This window comes from Trachemys scripta, chromosome 4, assembly GCF_013100865.1.
Source record: "Trachemys scripta elegans isolate TJP31775 chromosome 4, CAS_Tse_1.0, whole genome shotgun sequence".
NCBI lineage: Eukaryota > Metazoa > Chordata > Testudines > Emydidae > Trachemys > Trachemys scripta.
The window spans coordinates 46,527,090-46,549,528 of NC_048301.1; the positions used below are offsets into that span (position 1 = coordinate 46,527,090).

The following is a 22,439-nucleotide window of genomic DNA, read 5'->3' on the forward strand; positions in this document are numbered from 1 at the left end:
AATAATATTTGGGTACAGTAATTAAACTTTTTTTATGTGGAAATCTTGATTCTCATTAAGGTTGTTGAGAACAATAGTTGTCTAAGAAAATACTAAATTAAAACTTTACTGAGAAAATAACAGAAGGCAGAAATCATATGACACACTGTTTCTGTGTTCTTATCTGAAGTGTGATCTGTAAATTTACATTAGTTATAAGTGAATGTAGATTGACTTTAGTTGGTAATGTTGTGGTTTTTGTGTTTTGTTTTGTTTTAAACACACCATAGCCGGAGGAAACATCTCTTTTCTCGTGATAGACTTAAACTTTTTTTGAAGCAACACTGTGAACCACATGATGGAGTCATTAGAACTAAGGTAAATAAGTGGTTAACTTGTTTGTAGAAGAGAGAGAGAGAGAGCATTATCATCTAGAAATATGATTATATGATCTCACATATTTCCTCCTCTTAGACTTTTTACTGAAAAGAAAGTTAGCTGCTCTCATTATAAAGTATTATTTATTTATTATAAATAGGTGAAAATTTTAGTAGGTTTTCTGCTTTCATCAGCCAAACTATACATCTGGTGTGTTCCTTAAGCTATACAAAATTCAGTGAGTAAGACATGGCACAATAAGCTAGTGTCACTCTATTGCAGTGGGTCTCAAACTTGTTTTTGCTGGCGACCCCTTTCACATCGCAAGCCTCTGAGTGCAGCCCGCCCCCCCCCCCCCATATAAATTAAACACTTTTTAATATATTAAATACCATTATAAATGCGGGAGGCAGGCGGGGTTTGGGTTGGAGGCTGACAGCTGGTGTTCCCCCCCCCCCCCCATGTAATGACCTTGTGACTCCCTGAGGGGTCCCGACCCCCAGTTTGAGAACCCCTGCTCTACTGTAATCATGTCTCTCTGCAGATAAAATGATCCAGGGCTCGTCTTTACTGCAACAGTTCAAGTTAATACGCTTGCGTTATCCTACTTGAAATAACCTCGCTCGAGTGAGGTCATGTCTACACTGGCAAAGTTACAGTGCCATTCAGAGAGCGCAGAAGGAAAACCGCTGTTTTGTGGTCACACTGACAGCTGCCTGCGCAGTAGTGTGTTCACATTTGCGGCACTTGCAGCGCTATTTGGAGCAGTGCACTCTGGGCAGCTATCCCACAGAGCACCTCTCTCTTTTGCCGCTAAGACTTGTGGGAAGGTGGAGGGGGTCGTGGGGCATCCTGGGTCCTGTCCCAAAGCCCCATGATGCATTGCTTCGCATCCCAGGAATCCCTGTGCTTCTGTCTGCATTTGGCGCCATCTTTCAACGATTTGTGTACTGCATGCCCTGCCTCTTTGGTCTGCAGGAATGGATCTCAAACTGCTGGTCAGAGCGAGCAGCATACTGGTCAACACTTTGACCTTAAACTACAAAGGCAAGAGGAGTTTGCCATTGATCTCGCCCCGTGTAGTAGCTGTGACACAAGATTGCTTGTGGGATTCATGGAGGTGCTGACCACAGTGGAACACTGCTCTTGGGTTTGGGAAACAAGCACTGAGTGGTGGGATCATATCGTGATTCACATCTGGGATGACAAGCAGTGGCTGCAGAACTTTCGCATGAGGAAAGCCACATTCATTGGACTGTGTGTTGAGCTCGCCCCAGCCCTGCGGCACAAGGACACGAGAATGAGAGCTGCCCTGTCGCTGGAGAAGCACATGGTGATTGCACTGTGGAAGCTGGCTACTCGAACTGCTTAGCAACTGATCGGTAGCAGTCTGGGAGTGGGAAAGTTGACCGTGGGACTCATTAATCGCATCCTGCTCCGAAAGACCATGACTCTAGGCAATGTGTGTGACATTGTGGATGGCTTTGCACAAATGGGCTTCCTTAACTGTGGAGGGGCGATAGATGGCACGCACATTCCAATTCTGGCACCAGACCACCTAGCCACGGAGTACATTAATCGGAAGGGGGTATTTCTCAGTGGTTCTCCAGGTGCTTGTGGATAACCATGGGCGTTTCACAGACATTAACGCAGGCTAGTCCGGAAAGGTGCATGATGCATGCATCTTTTGGAACACTGGCCTGTTCAAGAAGTTGCAAGCAGGGACTATCTTCCCGGACCAGAAGATCACCTTAGGGGAAGTCGAAATGCCCATTGTGATCCTGGGAGACCCCGCCTACCCCTTAATGCTGTGGCTTATGAAGCCATACACAAGGCAACTTGACAGCAGCAAGGAGCAGTGCAACAACAGGCTGAGCAAGTGCAGAATGACTGTTGAGTGTGCATTTGGCTGTTTAAAAGCTTGCTGGCGATGCCTGTATGGGAAGCTGGATATTACTGATGACAATATTCCTATGCTTATAGCTGCGTGCTGTACTCTCCATAATATTTGTGAAGGGAAGGGTGAAAGCTTCACTCAGGGCTGGACCGCAGAGGCTCAGCGCCTGGAGGCTAAGTTTGAACAGCCAGAGACCAGGGCTACTAAACGGGGGCAGCGCGGGGCCATAAGGATCAGGGATGCCTTGAGGCAGCAATTTGATGCTGAAAGTCACTAATATTTATTGCTGTGCTCGGGATTGCAGTGCTTGTAATGCTAGGAGGTGATTGGTGCACATGAGGCAAGAAGGGGGCCTAACATTATTGTATGTTGCTTTGCAGTGCTCTTTTTGCTTTCACTTATAGAATAAAGATTGCTTTCAAACCAACGCAATTCTTTTATTAAAAGACGGCAACCAGAGGAGAGAGTCAAACGAAAACATTCATCAGCAGGAAAGGGGTATGGGGGAAGGTCTCAAGAGGAGGAGGGGTTCCAGGAGAGCTACAGATTTATGTATGTCCAGGGATCATACCCAACCTTCTCCTTTGGAGTACAGTGCAGCTGGTGCTGTACTTCAGCAGGGCCAAACTGCAGATGGATGGGTGTTGAGTGCAGTGGGTAGTGGGAGTCCACAGTGCTGGACTGTGAGGAGGGAGGAGTGGAATGCTGCGGGTAGAGAGTGCAGCCAGGAGGTTGATAACAGTATGTTGGTGGTGTGTGTGGGGTGCATGGGAAAGAGTTTGGCAACAGCAGCTGCAGGGGAGGGCGGGCGCAGAGCTGCTCGGTTTACAGTGCTAGTATTGCCTGGAGTGTGTCCACTTGGTGCTCCATAACATTTAGATCCCCTCCGTGGCTTCTTTCTATTGTCACATTCTCCTTTCGGTCCCTCTTCTCACTGTCCCGCCACTCCTTCAATTCCTGTTTCTTGGTGGCAGAGTGCATCATAACCTCACGGAGAAAGTCCTCCTTGGCTGCTTTCTAATTCTGCGCAGCCATTCAGCCGCTGATAACAAAGAGGGAGGCTGGGCTCCAAAGGTCATCTCTGTGAAGTTTAAATGCAATATTTTACAGAAGCAGTATTGTTTGCAACACAAACAACACTGATTTAGTGCTTTAAAACACAGCCAGTACTCAAACACCTGTCACTAACTGGCTGACCCCAGGCAAGCACACATGAGCCACAAGATTCCCAAAATGGTGAGTAGCTGCAGGGGCAGTGTAAATCACTCTTCCCGGACCCTGCTGTACACAGGGCACGTGGCTCTTGGGGAGAGCCAACACTGTAGGGAGGGGCGGGGGGGGGGGAGGAGGTTGATAATCATTCCTGTCCCCACACTTTCCACAGGATGTGATCATTATGGTAGATATCTTGCTGCTGAGGGTGAGCAGGGAATCAAGGGAGGATCTTCTCCAAGCCTGCGGCTTCTGCCCTGGCCACTATGCGGGCTAGTCTGTGTTCAGCAATGTTGTCTGTCTGTCTCCTCCCCCCCATGACGGCAAAGTGGCACAGGAAAGTTACCATTAATGGGACAAGAAACAAAGCAGCTCTGCCGAGGAACCTGTGGCAGCAGATTGCCCAGTATCTACATGAGAGTTTCCTGGAGATCTCTGAGGGAGATTCCCATGAAGTGAGGGAGTCTATCAACAGCCTGTTCCGCTGCTCAGACTAACCATGTGGTGGGAGATAAGCCTGCTTTCCACAACCCTCCTGCCCCCTACAACTCACTTAAGCAATTCCCAAAATCAGATCCACTTACCAGTGGCCTCCTCTTCTGTTTGCACTTTGCCAAGATCCGAATGCTGTGACTGGCTAGACTCCTCCAGGGTAGAAAAGAGCTCCTGACTGCATGCATCTCTGGCCACCCAAGTCATCCTCTGCCTCTGGTTCTCCCTCCCCCTCTTCATCCGAGATTTCCTCCTCCTGGCTCGGTCCACTCTCGACTGGCATGTGAGCCAACAAAGTATCCACAGGGGCCTTCGCAGTGGAGGTGGGGTTGTCACTGAGTATCGCGTCCAGCTCTTTGTAGAACCGGCAGCTTGTGGGCGCAGCACCGCAGCTCCTTCACTTTTACCCTACACTGCAATGTGACCCAATCATAGCCCCTTTCTATCATGCATCATGAAATCTGTCCATAGGTATCATAATTCCTACAGCTGGAGCGCAGCTAGGACTGCACAGCCTTCTCTCCCCAAATGCCAATGAGGTCCAGCAGCTCGGTATCGCTCCAACCAGGGGATCGCCTGGTGCATGGAGCAGGCATGGCCATTTGGAAAGATGCATTGAGACCACTGCACACATCACCGAGTAAACAGGAAGGAGACTTTCAAATTTGCAAAGGAATGTACGGGGTAGGGATGGTTGGTCACCTGAGGACAGGGCAGTAGAGAGGGGAGAACAGGCATGGTGGGACACCTCCCGGAGGCCAGTAACAGCGCTGTAATTGCCATGGTGTCTATACTGGTGCTGCAGTGCTGCAGCCCCCGGCGCAGAAAGCTCTACGCCTCTCATTGGAGTGGTGTGTTTTTTGTTTTTGTGTGTGTGTGTTGTGTTTTATTTATTTTTATTTAAAAGAGCGCTACAACTGCGCAGTTTGTGTGCACTAAGTGGCTTAGCAGTGTGTACACCTCGGGAGTTACAGTGGAAAAAGCGGCTTTACTGTGCAGAAACTTGCTAGTGTAGACAGGGCCTGAGAGCGACTACACTGAAACAACTCTCAAACTGTGCAGTGTGTTTAGATTAGCATAGTGATTGGGTTAGCAGTTGATAGAGCTGTATGTAATTTGTGTCCTGGAGATGCAGCAGTTTAATTACCTCTGTTGTGAACAGCACTCCAGTTTCAATCCACCCTCCCTGGCAGGCCAACTAGCTCAAGTTTAAAGCAACCCTTAATTTGAGCTACAGATTTTAATGTGTGGATTGGAGTTGGATAGGAGCAAAACTCAAGTTACAGATCTAGTTAATTATGCAGTAAAGACAAACCCTAAATCTGTAACATTAATGAGACCTGTGTGTGTGCAGGAGTCCAAATGACATCAGCGGGCTTTGGATCAGGCCCTAAATCAGGGGCTCTGAAACTTCATTGCACCGTGACGCCCTTCTGACAACAAACATTAGTACACAACCCCAGGCGGGGGGACTGAAACCTGAGCCCGCCCGAGCCCCACCACCTTGGGCCGGGGGACCAAAGCCAGGAACTGGTAAAACTCAGAACTCTAAAGGTTTGCTGTGAGATTCTGTGCTGCATCTCTTAGATGTGCATCATGGAATTCACAGTACAGAGGACAGGGGGAGAAGGCCACCTCCAATCCTGTGCTCCTCCGTGGCTGAAGAGGCCCTCCATGTAATTTAGGCACCGAAGGCTGGCTGTCTAAGCTATGGCAATTTTCTAGCCTGCCCTTTTTCCTTCCTTTAACACTACCCAGAATCTGCAGTGCGGTGCTGATCCCACTCTGGATACAGTCCTTCTAGCCCCACACATGCCTTTACTTGCAAGAGGACCTTGGAAGATAGCCTAATTGCTGTCTTCCGCTGTGCCTGTGCTGGGTGAATCTAGGGTTACCATATCTAATAAATAAAAAAAGAGGACCCTCCACGGGCCCTGACTCCGCCCCCTCCTCCCTCCCACTCCCAGCCACGGGGAAAGGGCTGCCCGAGCGCTACTGGCTTCGGGCAGCCCCCATGCCTCCGGACCCTGCGCCGCCGGAGCCCGGGAGGGGAAGTGCCCGGCCAGCGGCTGGGGTCCGGAGGCAAGGGGGTTGCCTGAAGCCCATAGAGCTCGGGCAGCTCGGCTCTTAAACAGAGCCGAAGAGTCAGGGGAGGAGCAGAGCCGCCATTTTCCCGGACATGTTCGGCTTTTTGGCAATTCCCCCCGGACGGGGGTTTGAGTGCCGAAAAGCCGGACATGTCCGGGAAAAAGAGGACGTATGGTAACCCTAGGTAAATCCTCTCCTGAATACATATGGGTTTTAGGGCCTTTTTACACTGCTCAAGCCCTTTTATGTGGTGTAAAGGAACCAGAGTGAGGGTTAGACTCCCCACCGTCTGTCCCGATTTTTCACACTTGCTATCTGGTCACCCTATCAGACTCTCATCTCTGAATTCCATCTTGGCAGAGACATAAGGGAAACACACATTTGTTTAAAGTTAGTTCAAAATGAACTTGTAATTTTAAAGTCTGCATGTACATTATGTTGGGGCCAAGTTCTGCCTTCAGGAACACATGCACTGTTCCCATTACATTCAGTGGGAGCTGCAAGACAGTTTGAGATCTCAATCTCTTCTTAATATCTCTGTTTTTTGCTGGATTAATTCTGCATTTGAACCATTGTAAAAGAGAATGTTTGTTTTTTTTCCCCTTGAACTAACAAATATTCATCCAGTTACTTTTATTGTCTTTCTGAAAGCATGGTTTCCTAATTATGTAACTTCATAACACACATCTATACTTTCATATTCCTGTATTAAGGCAATGTCAGTTGCAAAATACAAGATAGCAGAACAAGATTTCTCCTACTTCTTCTCTGATGACCCACCTACGTTTATCTTCAGTCCTGCAAACAAAAGGCGAGGGAGGCCTCCAAAGAGGATATCTATTAGTCGTGTAAGTAATGACAAAAAGTGAACTACTTCTGTCTTGAAAATGAATTGGGGAAATTTATGATCTCTTGTATATCTGGCATAAAAGTAGATCTTGCTTACATTTGGGGACACAAACAGCGAGGAAGCATGATATTTAACCTTTTTCCACCACCTGTTGAAATTAAAAGGAGTTCAAATAAATGCATGTGAGAGGGTTCTACCATCAGTGAAGGTAGCAGAAAATTAGCTTTCCAGTATGTCTATTGTAGGGTGCAGTTGGTGTCTTGCACACTAAAACGAAAACTTCCCTTGCCACCACAATGAAAACGACATAACATTTCCCTAATTATACAGGATTCTAGCACAACCTAGAACTCTAAATTTATTAATTATTACATTGCAGAGAATCTTCTTGGTCTTCCCATTATTAGACAAATGCCTGAGGAGCAGTATGCTTCAGTGTGAAGTAAAGCTACAGTTATTTTTTGTTTATACATCTCTTGAAAGAATGTGATGAACCGCAATATATTTTCCCATCATAGCTGCTGTGTTCTTTTTCCAGGACAAAATTGCTAGTAAACCAAATACTCCAGGAAATAGAAGTAAAGTGGCAAAGGAAAGGGCAAGACTCCAGAAACAAAAAGAAGAAATGCAGGCCATGGGTAAGTTCAGCCCTTCTGTAATTGTTAACGCCAGCTCCTGCAGACCCAAGAGCTGACTGTAATAATGGCATTTTGGGTATCTGCTTTCATTAAAATTTTCATTTTAAAACTTACACTGCCATTAAATGACTTGTTTCAATGCTTGAGGTTGTCTCCCTGATACAATACTATTATAATATAATAGAGGCATCACAGGCAGTCAGATTATACTGCTCTCTTCTGTAAAGTTAAGTAGAAGACAAAATGTGAGGGAAATTTATCAAACACGTTTTTATTCTTAAGTCTAATATAAGTGCTATAGGCTCAGTATGTACAAAACCATGGACTTGTAAAGCCAGATGATTGATTGATATATACACAGAGAGTGAGAGAGAGATCAATCTCTGATTAGAAGGAAAAACTATATGAAAGAATACTTCAGAAGTTTAACCAAAAATGAACACGAACCCCTATCTAAATCTATAAGAAGTCTTACCAAAAGCTTCTAACAGACACTTTAATAATCCTGGACATGTCCTTCCACAGAGACTTGGAGCTTGTCTACATGATGAAATTGTTAAGGTGTGATTTCAAAGTATTTTAGTTAAATAAGTGCAAACCTTAACTTTGTATGGATAGTTTTTGTTTCTTTTTTTCCCTTCGGTTTGAGAGGCTTATTTGGTTTAGTTTTAAGGTGAGAAGGAATTGGTTTAGCTAAACCAAAACAAGCCCAGTTTAAACTAGTGTCCACACAGCCTTTACATCAGTTTTTAAAACTATTTAAATTAAACTAGTGCAACTTTCTTGTGTAGACAAGGCATTAAAAGCCTACAGTCCCTTTTCAGTCAAACTCACTCTCTTTCAAAATCAGGGTTGGGGGTTGGCATCTGTTCAGTGCCTTGGGGAATTTCCATTTCTTATCCGTTTATTTTCTCAGAAAGGATAAGTTTAGTTAAAGATTTCTGCCCTTTGGGCAAGATTGTCTGATGTGCTTAGGTAAGGGGTAGAATGTTGTTGCACTGCCTTTGAGAAGTCTGGAAGGGAGATTAGGACTTGAGGAGTAAGGGCCCACCTGTGCAAGAGAGTGGACATGAAGGCTCTGCAGAGCCAGGTACTTCTGCTTGCTGGAAGTGGCAGTAAGACACAAGGGAATAAAGGGGCACCTTAGGTAGGCCCAGTTACTTCCTTGTGCTGATTTCCAGGATTGGCTACAATCTGGTCCTATATCAGGCTATTCAGAATGTTATAGCTTAACTCTATCCTTCCATCATCCCATTGAATCAGAGCAACCAGAATCCTTTTGGTTAGTACAGCTTCTAGCTCCAAACTGAATTTGGGAAAAATTGGTCTTCTGATAAGTGACATGGCATGTATTATCATGGAAATTGTATATTATGTCAGCCTTTGGGTTCTATGGGCCTGGCTAGAACATGGCCACTGAAATATGGGATTTGGCTTCAAAATAGCTAGTGACGTTACACTCTCATGATTTTTAACCCAAAAAAATAGATGTGTACATTTTGTACATATTTGTGTATTACACTAGTTTTGTGTGTTCATTTTGCTAATCACTGCCCTACAAACTCTGATTTAAAACAGATTATTCACAAGTATTGTAACTTTTCATATTGGGATTACTAACACATTAGAGCAAGTAATTGAATGAGTATGTTCTCCACAAAGACATTTATATTTAAAAAATATATATATTTTTTTTTTATTTTGAAACATATAACAATGGAAATTCCTTATATAAAGAACCTAAGAACATAAGGATGGCCCTACTGGGTCAGACCAAAGGTCCATCTAGCCCAGTATCCTGTCTTCTGACAGTGGCCAGTGCCAGGTGCCCCAGAGGGAATGAACAGTACAGGTAATCATCAAGTGATCCATCCCCCTGTCGCTCATTCCCAGCTTCTGGCAAACAGAGGCTAGGGACACCATTCCTGGCTAATAGCCATTGATGGCCCTAACCTCCATGAATTTATCTAGTTCTTTTTTGAACCCTGTTATGGTCTTGGCCTTCACATCATCCTCTGGCAAGGAGTTCCACAGGTTGACTGTGCGTTGTGTGAAGAAATACTTCCTTTTGTTTGTTTTAAACCTGCTGCCTATTAATTTCATTTGGTGACCCCTAGTTCTTGTGTTATGAGAACTAGTAAACAACACTTCCTTATCTACTTTCTCTACACCAGTCATGATTTTATAGACCTCAATCATATCTCCCCTTAGCCATCCCTTTTCCAAGCTGAAAAGTCCCAGTCTTATTTATCTCTCCTCATACAGAAGCCGTTCCATACCCCTAATGATTTTTGTCGTCCTTTTCTGAAGCTTTTCCAATTCCAGTATATCTTTTTTTGAGATGGGGCAACCACATCTGCACACAGTATTGAAGATGTGGGTGTACCATGGATTTATATAGATATACATGATATTTTCTGTCCTATTATTTATCCCTTTTCTTACTTATTTCCAGCATTGTTTGCTTTTTTGACTGCCGCTGCACATTGAGTGGATGTTTTCAGAGAACTATCCACAATGACTCCAAGATCTCTTTCTTGAGTGGTAACCACTAATTTAGACCCCATCATTTTATATGTATAGTTGGAATTATGCTTCCCAATGTGCATTACTTTGCATTTATCAGCATTAAATTTCATCTGCCATTTTGTTGCCCAGTCCTCCAGTTTTGAGAGATCCTTTTGTAGCTCTTTGCAGTCTGCCTGGGTCTTAACTATCTTTAGTAATTTTGTATCATCTGCAAATTTTGCCACCTCACTGTTTACCCCCTTTTCTAGATCATTTATGAATATGTTGAATAAGACTGGTCCCAGAACAGACCCCTGGGGGACACCACTATTTACCTTTCTCCATTCTGAAAACTGACCATTTATACCTACCCTTTGTTTCCTATCTTTTAACCAGTTACCAATCCATGAGAGCACCTTCCCTCTTATTCCGTGGCAGCTTACTTTGCGTAAGAGCCTTTGGTGAGCGACCTTGTCAAAGGCTTTCTGAAAATCTAAGTACATTATATCCACTGGATCCCTGTGGTCCACATGCTTATTGATCCCCTCAAAGAATTTTAGTAGATTGGTGAGGCATGATTTTCCTTTACTAAAACCACGTTGACTCTTCCTCAACAAATTATGTTCATCTATATGTCTGACAGTATTGTTCTTTATTATAGTTTCGACCAGTTTGCCCGGTACTGAAGTCAGGCTTACAGGCCTGTAATTGCCGGGATCACCTCTGGAGACCTTTTAAAAAATTGATGTCACATTTAGCTTTCCTCCAGTCATCTGGTACAGAAGCTGATTTAAATGATAGGTTACAGACTACAGTTAGTAGTTCTGCAATGTCATATTTGAATTCCTTCAGAACTCTTGGGTGAATAGCAATAATAAGCTAATTTACTTGGAAGTAGTAATTGCTGACCTGATGAAATTTTGACATCTGTAATGCTTGGTATAAAGAGACACTAAGTGATTGTTAATGGCCTGAAAATGGCAACAGGAAAAGAATTGTATTGGAAGTTCAGTCTTTTCAATACAGGTAAGACTATAAGGGCATAAGCAATATTGCTCTGGATTTTCAAATGAGAGCCAACTGGCAATATGTACTCTACAAAACCAGCTAAATGTAGAAACCTGCTAGTGAATGATCAAAATTTGATAGGAAAAACTATAGACTTTTTTAAAAGGGTATTTCTCAGTTTTCATTCCCTGCTTGCTTTAGAAGTAATGACTTCTGTCATTTTGTTCTTTAACCTCCACTTTTAAGTCAGTCCTTAGTGCTTAAGCAAATTCAAGTGATCACTCCATTGACTATAATACCACCTTAACGTACACACGTTCTTTCCCCAGTCATCCATTATCACTTGTGTTGCTGTAATCAAAACATTTAACCTAATATGTCCTCCTTGTGTTTTTGCTCTACTCCCAGTCCAAATTTTTATCAGCTAGGACCAGCAGAAAAGATGTACTGTTTTTAAGGTGACGGGATTCTTGTAAGCCAGAGATAGATATATGTCAAGTCTTAGGATTCTGATGTTTGAAACACTTGAGCTTCTGCCTGATATTCTTACTGGTTGGCATAGAAACAATTTAATCATCACAACAATTAAAATCTTTTAACTTGATAGTTATCAGTCTACCTATTTAAAGCAGTTATATCAATTAAATTTTTGTAAAAGTGAAATTTGATTGATGTCCTTTTTTTCTTCACAGCTTTTGAAAAAGCTAAATTAAAGAGAGAGAAGGCACATGCTATAGAAGCCAAGAAAAAAGAGAGAGAAGATAAGGAAAAAAAAAGAGAGGAGCTGAAGAAGATTGTGGAAGAAGAAAGGATGAAGAAGAAAGAAGAGAAAGAGAGACTCAAGATAGAAAAAGAAAAGGTAATAAAATTGCAGTGTATGTATGTCTGATGATGGGATGCACGCTCATCCCATGGATAGAAAGGTTAATGAGCGTTCATGCACTCAGGCAGTGCCAATTACACATACCTGCAGAACATGCTCCATCTAGAGAAGGAAGGCATAAAAACGTGAAGCTCACAGCAGGGCAGGAGGGGAGTTTCTCCAGGAGGAGAGATAGCTAGGGCCTACCAGGGAGCTTCAGTAGCAAGGGGAGCCCACCTCAGGGTAGTGGCTAGCCACTTTTCCAAATTTATGTTTTGGGGGTGGATGGACTTTGCAAGCCTGATGTGGGCAAGAGGCCCTGTAAGGCTGCTCTCAGCCAACAACCTGGGTAGCATCATCATGGACTAGAGCAGGGGTTCTCACAACAAATTTTTTTGGTGGCTTCAGAGTGCAGCCACCAGCTCTTACTGATGGCCGCACTGACACTTTTTTCCTAAAATGCTTAATTAACTTTAGGGAAAAACAATTAAATATGCACAGATTCATATCCAAATCATTGTAATTTATATTTGTAGGATTTTTTGGCAGACTCCATAACAAAAAATAATGTGGCCTCCCCCTTTGGTTCCCACCCCACCCCCATCCAGGGCTTAATGGGTTCTGGGGCTTACTGTGAAAAGTAATATTTGTTAATATCACAGCACACTTAGTAGTTTTATCCTACAGAATGAAAACATACTTGTGTTTCTTGTTCTACCAAAAATATTTAGAATCATAGCAATGTAGGGCTGGAAGGGACCTCAAGAAGTCAAGTCCAGCCTCCTGCACTGTGGCAGGACCAGTAAACCTCCTAGAACATCCCTGACAGGTGTTTTGTCCAACTTATTTTTAAATGCTTCCAATGATGTGGACGCCACAACCTTCCTTAGAAGCTTATTCCAGAGCTTAACTACTCTTATAGATAGAATTTTTTTTTTCCTAATATCTATCTAACCTAAATCTCCCTTGCTGCAGATTAAGCCCATTACTTTTTGTCTTACATTCGGTGGATATGGAGAACAATTGATCATGGTCTTTTTTATTATAGCCCTTAACATATTGGAAGACTGTTATCAGGTCATCCCTTAGTCGTCTTTTCTCAAGAGTAAACATGCCCAGGGTTTTTTTGTTTTTGTTTTTTTTTCCAACCTTTCTTCATAGGTCAGGCTTTCTAAACCTTTTATCATTTTTGTTTTTCTCCTCTGGACTCTTTCCAATTTGTCCATCCTTCCTAAATTGTAGTGCCCAGAATTGGATGCAGTACTCTAGCTGGGACCTCACCAGTGCTGAGTAGAGCGGGACAATTACCTTGGTTCTTACAAACAACACTCCTGTTAGTACACCCCGGAATTATATTAGCCTTTTTTACAGCAGCCTCACATTGACTCGTATTCAGTTTGTGGTTCACTATAAACACCCCTCTCGCCCCGATTCTCTTCAGAAATGCTACTATCTAGCCAGTTATTCCTCATTTTGTAGTTCTGCATTTGATTTTTTTTTTTTCCCTTCCTAAGTGTTGTGATTTGCACTTGTCTTTATTGAATTTCATCTTGTTGAATTCAGATCAATTCTCCAATTTGTCAAGGTCATTATGAATTATAAACCTGTCCTTCAATGTGCTTGTAATCCCTCCCAGTTTGGTGTCATCTACAGATTTTATAAGCATACGCTCTACTCCATTATCCAAGTCATTATTGAATAGTATCATTGTTACCTTTTGGAGTATCCTTTTACCAAGTAATTATTTTGCTCAGTTTCATTGAAATAGAATTACAGGTTTCTCTGCTGTAGCAGAGTATAGTAATAAAATACAACTGGTTTCATATCTAATTCTGAAGGTTTCAATTTCAGGAAAGAGAGAAATTACGTGAAGAAAAACGAAAGTATCTGGAATACCTAAAACAGTGGAGCAAACCTAGAGAAGACATGGAATGTGATGATCTTAAGGTATAAGTGCTGGGTAACTTTGGGATAGTGCATGCTTGTGCTTTGCAAATTTCTCTGTGCAGCTCTGCTAATGCACCCCAGTCCTGATCTGAAGCAGCTTGTCTATTGAAATACTGAGCTTCTTGAACAGAAGCTGTCAATTGTGCTTAACTGTTTGACTTTGTAATATGAATACATGGGGTTGGAGGCCTGAACTTTTTTTTTTTTTTTTCCCTTAAAGATTTGAATCAGGTCTTCAGATGCAAAAGGCTAGTGTGCTAACCTTTTGGAACAATTCTCCCAGCCACTTCTGCTTTTCTGAAAATTGAATCTTGAGAAACTTGTCTGGCCATTTTGTCCAGACTGGGTACAACAGTTTGGTAGGAGTTTTTGCCATTTTTAACAGTTTACCAAAGAAAGGTGCTAAGATGTTAAAGTGCACTTGCGGTGTTCAAGATACTTTTGGGAATGGACAAATCTAATCTTATGAGTGCTTTTGATGTTGTGGTTTTCTTGCCTACCACTTATTACGGGTCTCTGGATTATGCATGATGACTCTCTTCAGTTTGAAATGAACAACTGCTTAATAGAGTTTATCGGCCAAAGTGACTGAGGTGGATCCTTACTAAACCTATCTGCTGAGATTGTTCAACCATGGAGATGTTTGTAGCACTGCTCTGCTTGGGAAAATAAGACATTTGCTTAAGTCTGAAATCTATCCTCGTACTAAATTCATGCACCTTTCAAAAGTGTTAATTTAACTATAGGCCTTTGGAATGAAGGATCCCTTTGCTTTCATAAGATTGGGTTGTGAACAGTCCAGTAACAAGGCTTCATTAAACAACTGGCAACTACAGAAGAGCACTGAGAGGCACTTCTAAAATTACCCTTAGTGAATTAACACACATGCAGCTAATGTGAGTTGCAGTGCTCTGTTAAAATTTGACCCTGAGTTGCTTCTGGCTCTTTGTATCATGTGTTTCTTGGTCATGATTCCAGCAGAGAACATTCTCCACCAAACTCCAGGAGGAAATACAACTTATTTGACTCCTGATTCCAACCATCCAACTTCTGTTAGGCCGCCTTCGTGTTTTTTCTCCCATTCTATTTTGTCATTCCTTTTTGAAGGTGAAAAGGAGGAGCAGCACTCTTATAGAACTTTTTGGTTGAGATATTTGTGGTGATCCATTGCATACTATTGGTGCTTACTAAACTGGATGTTGTATGAAACCTGGAGGGGAAAAAATAGAGTTCCTACCTCAAGGAACTAACATTGTAAATTAAAGACAGTACAAACAAAAATACACTGCACATCAGATTACCAGAATGTGATGGGTTGGATCACAGAAACCCCCTTGGGGCTGCCAACTGATGTGCCAAGACTACTTCTGTCCCTGCCTTCCCTGCCAGCTTGGGACTCCAGAACCCTGCCTGGTTGTGCCAGACACGCTTGCCAGCTACGAACACAGGCCCAGGTCTGAACCACGTCCCCTAACAGTTGCAGGCTTAACTGAAAGCAGCTTAAGAAGCGTTCCTGTCTCTAACACTCAGATGCCCAGCTCTCAATGGGGTCCAAACCCCAAATAAATCCGTTTTACCCCGTATAAAGCTTATACAGGATAAACTCATAAATTGTCCGCCCTCTATAACACTGTTAGAGAGAGATGCACAGCTGTTTTCTCTCCCCCCCCCGCCCCTCTCCCGGCTACTAATATATACTCTGGGTTAATTAATAAGTAAAAAGTGATTTTATTAAATACAAAAAGTAGGATTTAAGTGGTTCCAAGTACGCAAAAGAATAAATGGACACACATCAGGAATCATAACATTCAAAAACTAGTAGGAGAACACTTCAGCCTCTCTGGTCACTCAGTAACAGACTTAAAGGTGGCAATTTTGCAACAGAAAAGCTTCAAAAACAGACTCTGCCGAGAAACTGCTGAACTTGAATTAATATGCAAACTAGATACCATTAATTTGGGCTTGAATAAAGGCTGGGAGTGGCTGGGTCATAACATGGGGAAAATAGATTCAATTTGTGTAAAGTTGCATTTATCCTTACATCTTTTTGTCAACTGTCTGAAATGGGCCATCTTGATTATCACTACAAAAGCTTCCCCCCCACCCCCGCTGATAATAGCTCATCTTAATTAATTAACCTCTTAGAGTTGGTATGGCAACTTCCACCTTTTCATGTTCTCTGTATGTGTATATATATCTTCTTACTATATGTTCCATTCTAAGCATCTGATGAAGTGGGCTGTAGCCCACAAAAGCTTATGCTCAAATAAATTTGTTAGTCTCTAAGGTGCCACAAGAGCTCCTATTCTAAGAACAGAGTAAATTACCAAACAAAATAAAACACGCAAGTCTGTGCCTAATACAGTAAGAAAGTGATTACAGAAGAAATCTCACCCACAGAGATGTTTCAATAAGCTTCTATCACAGACTGGACGCCTTCCTAGTCTGGGCACAATTCTTTCCCCTGGTACAGCCCTTGTTCCAGCTCAGGTGGTAGCTAGGGGATTTCTCATGACTTCAGCCTCCTTTGTTCTGTTCTGTTCCACCCCCTTATATAGCTTTGGCACAAGGCGGGAATCTTTTGGCTCTCTGCCCTCCCGTGCCCCCCTTCTAAATGGAAAAGCACCAGGCTTAAGATGGATTTCAGTACCAGGTGACATGGTCACATGTCCTGTGAGACCCCAAGCCTTCATTCCTCCCAGCCTGACTCACAGGAAGGCCTGCAAGCAAACAGAGCCATCCACAGTCAATTGTCCTGGTTAATGGGAGCCATCAAGATTTCAAACCACCATTAATGGCCCACACTTTGCATAATTACAATAGGCCCTCAGAGTTATATTTCATATTTCTAGTTGCAGATACAAAAATGATACATGCATACATACAAATAGGATGACCACACTCAGTAGATTACAAGCTTTGTAATGATACCTTACAAGACACCTTTTGCATGAAGCATATTCTAGTTACATTATATTCACACTCATTAGCATATTTTCCTAAAATCATATAGAGGAGAATGGTGTGATCAGATCAGCAAGAGGAAGTTATCAGCAGTGTTTTGCATATACTTGAAAAAGCAAAATGAGATGTGGGGAGAGAAAGAACAGGAGTTCTTTAACTGAGGTAGAAGATGACCAGGTCATGGTTAAAGATGGATTAACAGATCCGTCAGTGGTGTCTCTAGTCCCATTCTACCACATCAAGACTTACCTTAGAGAAAAGATAGTGATCTGCACCTAAAATACCTGTGAACTCAGGCTTACAGATTGGGTCTAGGGTGACCAGATGTCCCGATTTTATAGGGACAGTCCCGATTTTGGGGGGCTTTTTCTTATATTAGCACCTATTACCCCCCACCTCTGTCCTGATTTTTCACACTTGCTGTCTGGTCACCCTAGTTGGGTCCCAGTTCTGCTTGTCTGCTGTGTATTTTCTTTGGCATAGAACAGCTAAAATGCTGACTATCTCTTATCCATCTGTGAATGACTTTTATGTACCTGTCCTTAGATTCCACCCTTCCCAAAGAATCTGAACCTCATTCAGAAATATTATGAGCTACTTTAAGCATGAACATAACCATCCATCAATCTTTTGATCTTTGTTTCTGGACTCCCAGTATCCTGGAGAGGAGCCATTCTTTATTTATTTTTGACTCTACCTACCTAGAAACAAACCTTGCATATTTTTGCAAATGTCTCTACTTAAAACCATAAATCAAAAGTCAGATGCGATCATTGTGAAAGGTTGGTCATACCTCTCTTTATGTGTTCAAGATCAAGCCAATCTAAAACACCTCCAGCCATATGTCCTCATTGGCAAAGCAATTGCAGTAGAACCTCAGAGTTACAAACACCAGAGTTACGAATTGACTAGTCAACCACACACCTCATTCGGAACTGGAAGTACACCATCAGGCGGCAGCAGAGACCTCTCCTCCCCCCCCCCCCGCCTCCCCGCCCCCCCCAAAAGCAAATACAGTACATTACTGTTAAACATAAACTACTTAAAAAGGGAGGGGGAAACAGCATTTTTCTTCTGCGTAGTAAAATTTCAAAGCTGTTTTAAGTCAATCTTCAGTTGTAAACTTTTGAAAGAACAATCATAACGTTTTGTTCAGAGTTACGAATAACCTCCATTCCCAGAGTTTCGTAACTCTGAGGTTCTACTGTATGACAAATGCTAGGCACATACTAATTCACTAGACCGGCCCTGGTCATCCTGATTTGGAATTCTTGTCATATTTTTTGTACGTCTTACTGAGTATTCTAAGAGAGCATTTTTTATTTTTATTTTTATTTATTTATTTATTTTGCTGGCATGGACAATTCTGCAGATTGAGATCCTATAAAATCTGTGAGGAGGAAATGGTTTGAAGGGGCGAAACTGGCAGTTGGAGTTTTTGGAATAACTAACGCTGATCCACACCCTAGTTTAGAACAAGAGACTAAAATACACTCAGATTCATTAGGTTAGCTGAATTATGCATTTAAGGATTTACCTTTGAGCTATATGCAATTGAAAGTTTGATTGCACTATGGCTTTAATAACAATAATACTGCAAGATCTTGCAGTATTATTGTTAACAATTGCTCTGTAAGGTGTATAAAGGACTTACTGATGCCAAATTTATACCACTCACCTTGATGGTAACAAACTTTGTGTGTCTGTTAAGTACTTGGGTATTCTGCTGAAACGCAATGACGTATTGGGTTGTTTCCTTTGTGTTGCAGGAACTTCCAGTTCCAACTCCAGTGAAGACAAGACTGCCACCTGAGATCTTTGGTGATGCTCTGATGGTCTTAGAATTCCTTCATGCATTTGGGGAACTTTTTGATCTTCAAGATGAGTTTCCAGAAGGACTTACTCTAGGCAAGTTATCATTTGATGGTGTGCTTTAATTTACATTGTTCTCCTATATGTCTCATGTGTGCATTTATGAAAGTTTCAGAATTTGTTTACATTAAAATTAACTCTTATTAGATACTTGTACTACTCTCCAGTTTAGTTTTTCTCAATCACCTTGTGGTGGGAATTCTGAAATTTACATGACTTCTAATATAGTAGGGTTTAGTCTGCTGTTTTACAAATATTTTCTTGAATTTCTTAGACTTACACTTTTATATTAATGTGTTAACAAATGGGCATTGTTTGTCAACACTTCCTTTTTCCAGCAACCCCTAAAAATATTTTGCTCTAACACATTAATTTGTTGTACACCTACTTGACTATTACCTATGGGGAAGAGTTTTATTCTTCACTTCATATTTGCTCTTACAGCACTGTGACAAAAGTGACACTTCTTAAATTTTATTCACAGAAGTGTTAGAAGAAGCTCTTGCGGGAAATGATAGTGAAGGCCCACTATGTGAATTGCTCTTTTTCTTCCTGACTGCCATTTTCCAGGCAATGGCGGAAGAGGAAGAGGAAGTGGCCAAAGATCAAATAGCTGATGCTGAGACCAAAGGTTAGACCTTAACTTTACTATTAAAAACTGAAATTCCAATGTAATTAACTTGAAAACTAAACTGCATATACTTCGTTATTTTAGCATTCTTTATTTTATTATGTATGGCAAGATATAAGTGGTGTGTTTTTTTTTTTGTTTGTTTTTGTTTTTTTTGTTTTTTTTTTAAATGCAGGTATAGCTACAAATGGGGGAGGGGGAGAAGGGGGGAGAAAAAAGTTCCTTAAATAAAGCAAGCTTTTCACATTGTTAAATCCAGCAAAGTACACTAGGCATTTAGCAGTTTGCATATGTTTTGAAAACTTCAATGTTTCCCTCTGTCCCCTTCTTTTCTCCTTCCTTCAGCAATGCTAGATATTTCTCCTGCAGGTCGGGAGAATAGACATGCTCCTGAGCCATCACGCTAGCCTTCATCTGTAGTTGCAAGTTGTCCTTGACTCATGCCTGATTTCTTTCTCTCTCTCTTCTACCCCCCCCCCCCCAAAAAAAAAATTAGAGAGCCAAATAATATTCTCTAACTGGAAATTCAGTATTCACTTTCTTTGAAAGCAAGTACTAACTATGCATGCACACTCCTTGGATATCAGGTGGTCACCATGAAGGAGGACACTTCATAGATTGATTTAGCTACTTTTGCCTCTGGGCCCAACTCTTAGATTGCAGCAGCAATCTTTCGAGAGGCATGCAGTGTCCATTGAAAATTTATCTTGTAACTGCTAACATCAAAAGGGAGTTCTTATTTTAAGCTGTCAACGAGTCCTATATACAGGTCTTTATCTCTAATAGTTTCAGTTTTGAGTTTTCATGCACTGGAACAATGCTGTAGTGTGTGGGTTTGGAACACTATGAGCCTGTTCCTGGAATGCTGTCTGCCCACAGAACACTCCCTGAAGTCACAGGGAGGGCTTGCAGAATCTGGTCAGGCATGAGAGTGTTAAAATCTAATCAGACTGCTTTAATCTTTCTTTCTACCACAGTGTTAATTTAAACCTCTGTTTTGATGGGGATTGGAAAGAAGTAGAATTGGACATAAACTGACCGTATTCCTTTAATATTTGATAGTGCTCTGTTATGACCATATCCCAATTATTTTTAAAATGGGGAGCAAATGAAGAAAATTTAAAGCGGTCTTGAAAGAAAATAATTTGTAGTCTCTAAGTAGAGTTCTTAGCAGAGAAAGCATACTGTATATACTCGATCATAAGCCAGTTCGTTTATAAGCTGACTCTCCTCCCCCGTCCCGCCCCCCAAGATGGATAAGTAAAAATGGAAAATTTGTATAACCCGTTCATAAGCCGACGCTATAATTCAGGGGTCAGCAAACTTTGGCTTCTGGGCCATCAGGATAAGCCACTGGTGGGCGGAGATGGTTTGTTTACCTCGAGTGTCCGCAGGCACGGACATAAACCTAAGTAAACAAAGTGTCCCGGCGCACCAGCTACTTACCCTGACGGGCCGGGACAGCAACTGGTGAGGAAATTTTTTTGGGGGGGAGAAGCTGGGAGTCAGGGGAGTAACCTTTTTTACACTACAAAAATTCGGCTTATGAACGAGTATATACAGTAATTACAGTCGGAATAATTCAGGTCACAGTAATTACAAACTTGACACATTTCCTTTCAACTGTTGATGTGTTTTATTACTGGATGTTGACCTCCCTGTGGTATTACTCTTTCTCCCTCCCCCACCCCTCATAAAGGCAAAAAACAAAACCCACAATTTTAAAATAGGGTGAAATTTTAGGGCTTACATTTTGACAAAGCACTTTTGGATGGCTGTGACTTTGTCAGTGGAAATCCATTGCTTTTAATTTTTAGGACTTTTTGATTTGTTGTGTGTGGGTTGTTGTTTCTGGATCAGAAACAGTTTTGCTCTTAAACTTTTGGTGGACTGGACCAATAAGCATAGGCACTGAGTTTTTAATGTGCCAGGCGGTGCTCCCCCCCCAAGCCCCCACCCTGCCCAGTTCCTCCCTGGAATGCTCTGCGCCCTCTCTTCTCCTCTTTCCCTCGCCTCCTGATGCCAGGAAACAGCTGATCCTCAGCAGGTGTAGGCCCTGGGAGGGAGGGGGAGGTGCTGATTAGCTAAGGGGAGGAAGAGGTGTTGATAGGGAGGCTTAGCACCCATATTCTCCTGCCCCCTCTCTTCCCTCCCACCCTGTGGGTGCTCCAGCCCCAGAGCATCCACGGAGTTGGCGCATGTGCCAATAAGATTCCTCCTGCTGTAACAGAAAGAATCTCAGTGATCCAGATTGTCAAATGCCAAATCACAGAAACCTATATTACAGGTAGGAAGAGCTCCCTGTATCTTCTTTGGTCCTTTTTGTTGTCTTTTATTGACAAAACCCACAAATCAGTACTTGGTGTACAATTTTAAAATAATAAACTGAAGCATCTATTATGCTGTAACACCTCATTCTAACAGAGAAATCCCTCTGGATTGTTAGCTTCCAGGAGTGTGTGTTCATAGAAGATACCTGGATCAGGAAATCACCTATAAGGGCACTAGCTACTGAAATGAGAGGTTCCAGAGGAGCACTGCCCCAGAAGGCACTGTGCCTCCCCAGAGCTTCTTAGTGTAGACGGGGAGAGCAGCTATTGCCCTGCTCATGAAGCAGGGTTCAGTATGTTTACCCCTTTGGCCTGCCAAACTTGCTGACTAGTGGGGACGAGAAGCCATGGCTCTACTTCGCCCTGCTTCCCCAGAGTTGGCTATAGGCACTTGCTCTACTTTGTTCTTGCACTCAGGTGAGAACAATGACTGTGAGTGTGCCTGGCCCCTACGTGACAGGTGTAAGACAGACAGGAAGACTCTGTGAGTCTTACAACCCTTGCACACCTATGCAACTGTCAGTCACAGTTTAGTCCTTAAAACGTGGTCCTCATCTGCAAGCTGACTGTATATTAAAAATGGCATCTTCTTAAGTAACAGAGCCTGCTCTCTGTGTGTATTTAGAGTCTCAGGGCTGGCCTCCTAGGTGTCTGTGCAGCGTCTAGCACATTTGGATGCTGTTTTAATAAAACTAACTGCTTATTTTACTGACTAAACTACATTTTGAACTCCTGGTAGCAATGCGGAGCCAACACAGCTAAGAGCAAATGAGCTGGATTTTG

At 42.5% G+C, this 22,439-nt stretch overlaps 1 protein-coding gene across 1 annotated transcript in view; it reads left to right on the top strand.

Moving 5' to 3' along the window:
• The window catches only part of BAZ1A (bromodomain adjacent to zinc finger domain 1A), a gene marked incomplete in the record, with an annotated part of 107,828 nt that overhangs the window by 40,426 nt on the left and 44,963 nt on the right, over positions 1 to 22,439 (top strand). The window contains 7 exon segments of the mRNA XM_034768643.1: positions 270 to 357; positions 6,760 to 6,894; positions 7,435 to 7,534; positions 11,743 to 11,909; positions 13,764 to 13,859; positions 18,593 to 18,731; positions 19,180 to 19,326. Of these exon segments, the coding sequence (XP_034624534.1) occupies positions 270 to 357; positions 6,760 to 6,894; positions 7,435 to 7,534; positions 11,743 to 11,909; positions 13,764 to 13,859; positions 18,593 to 18,731; positions 19,180 to 19,326 (872 nt within the window).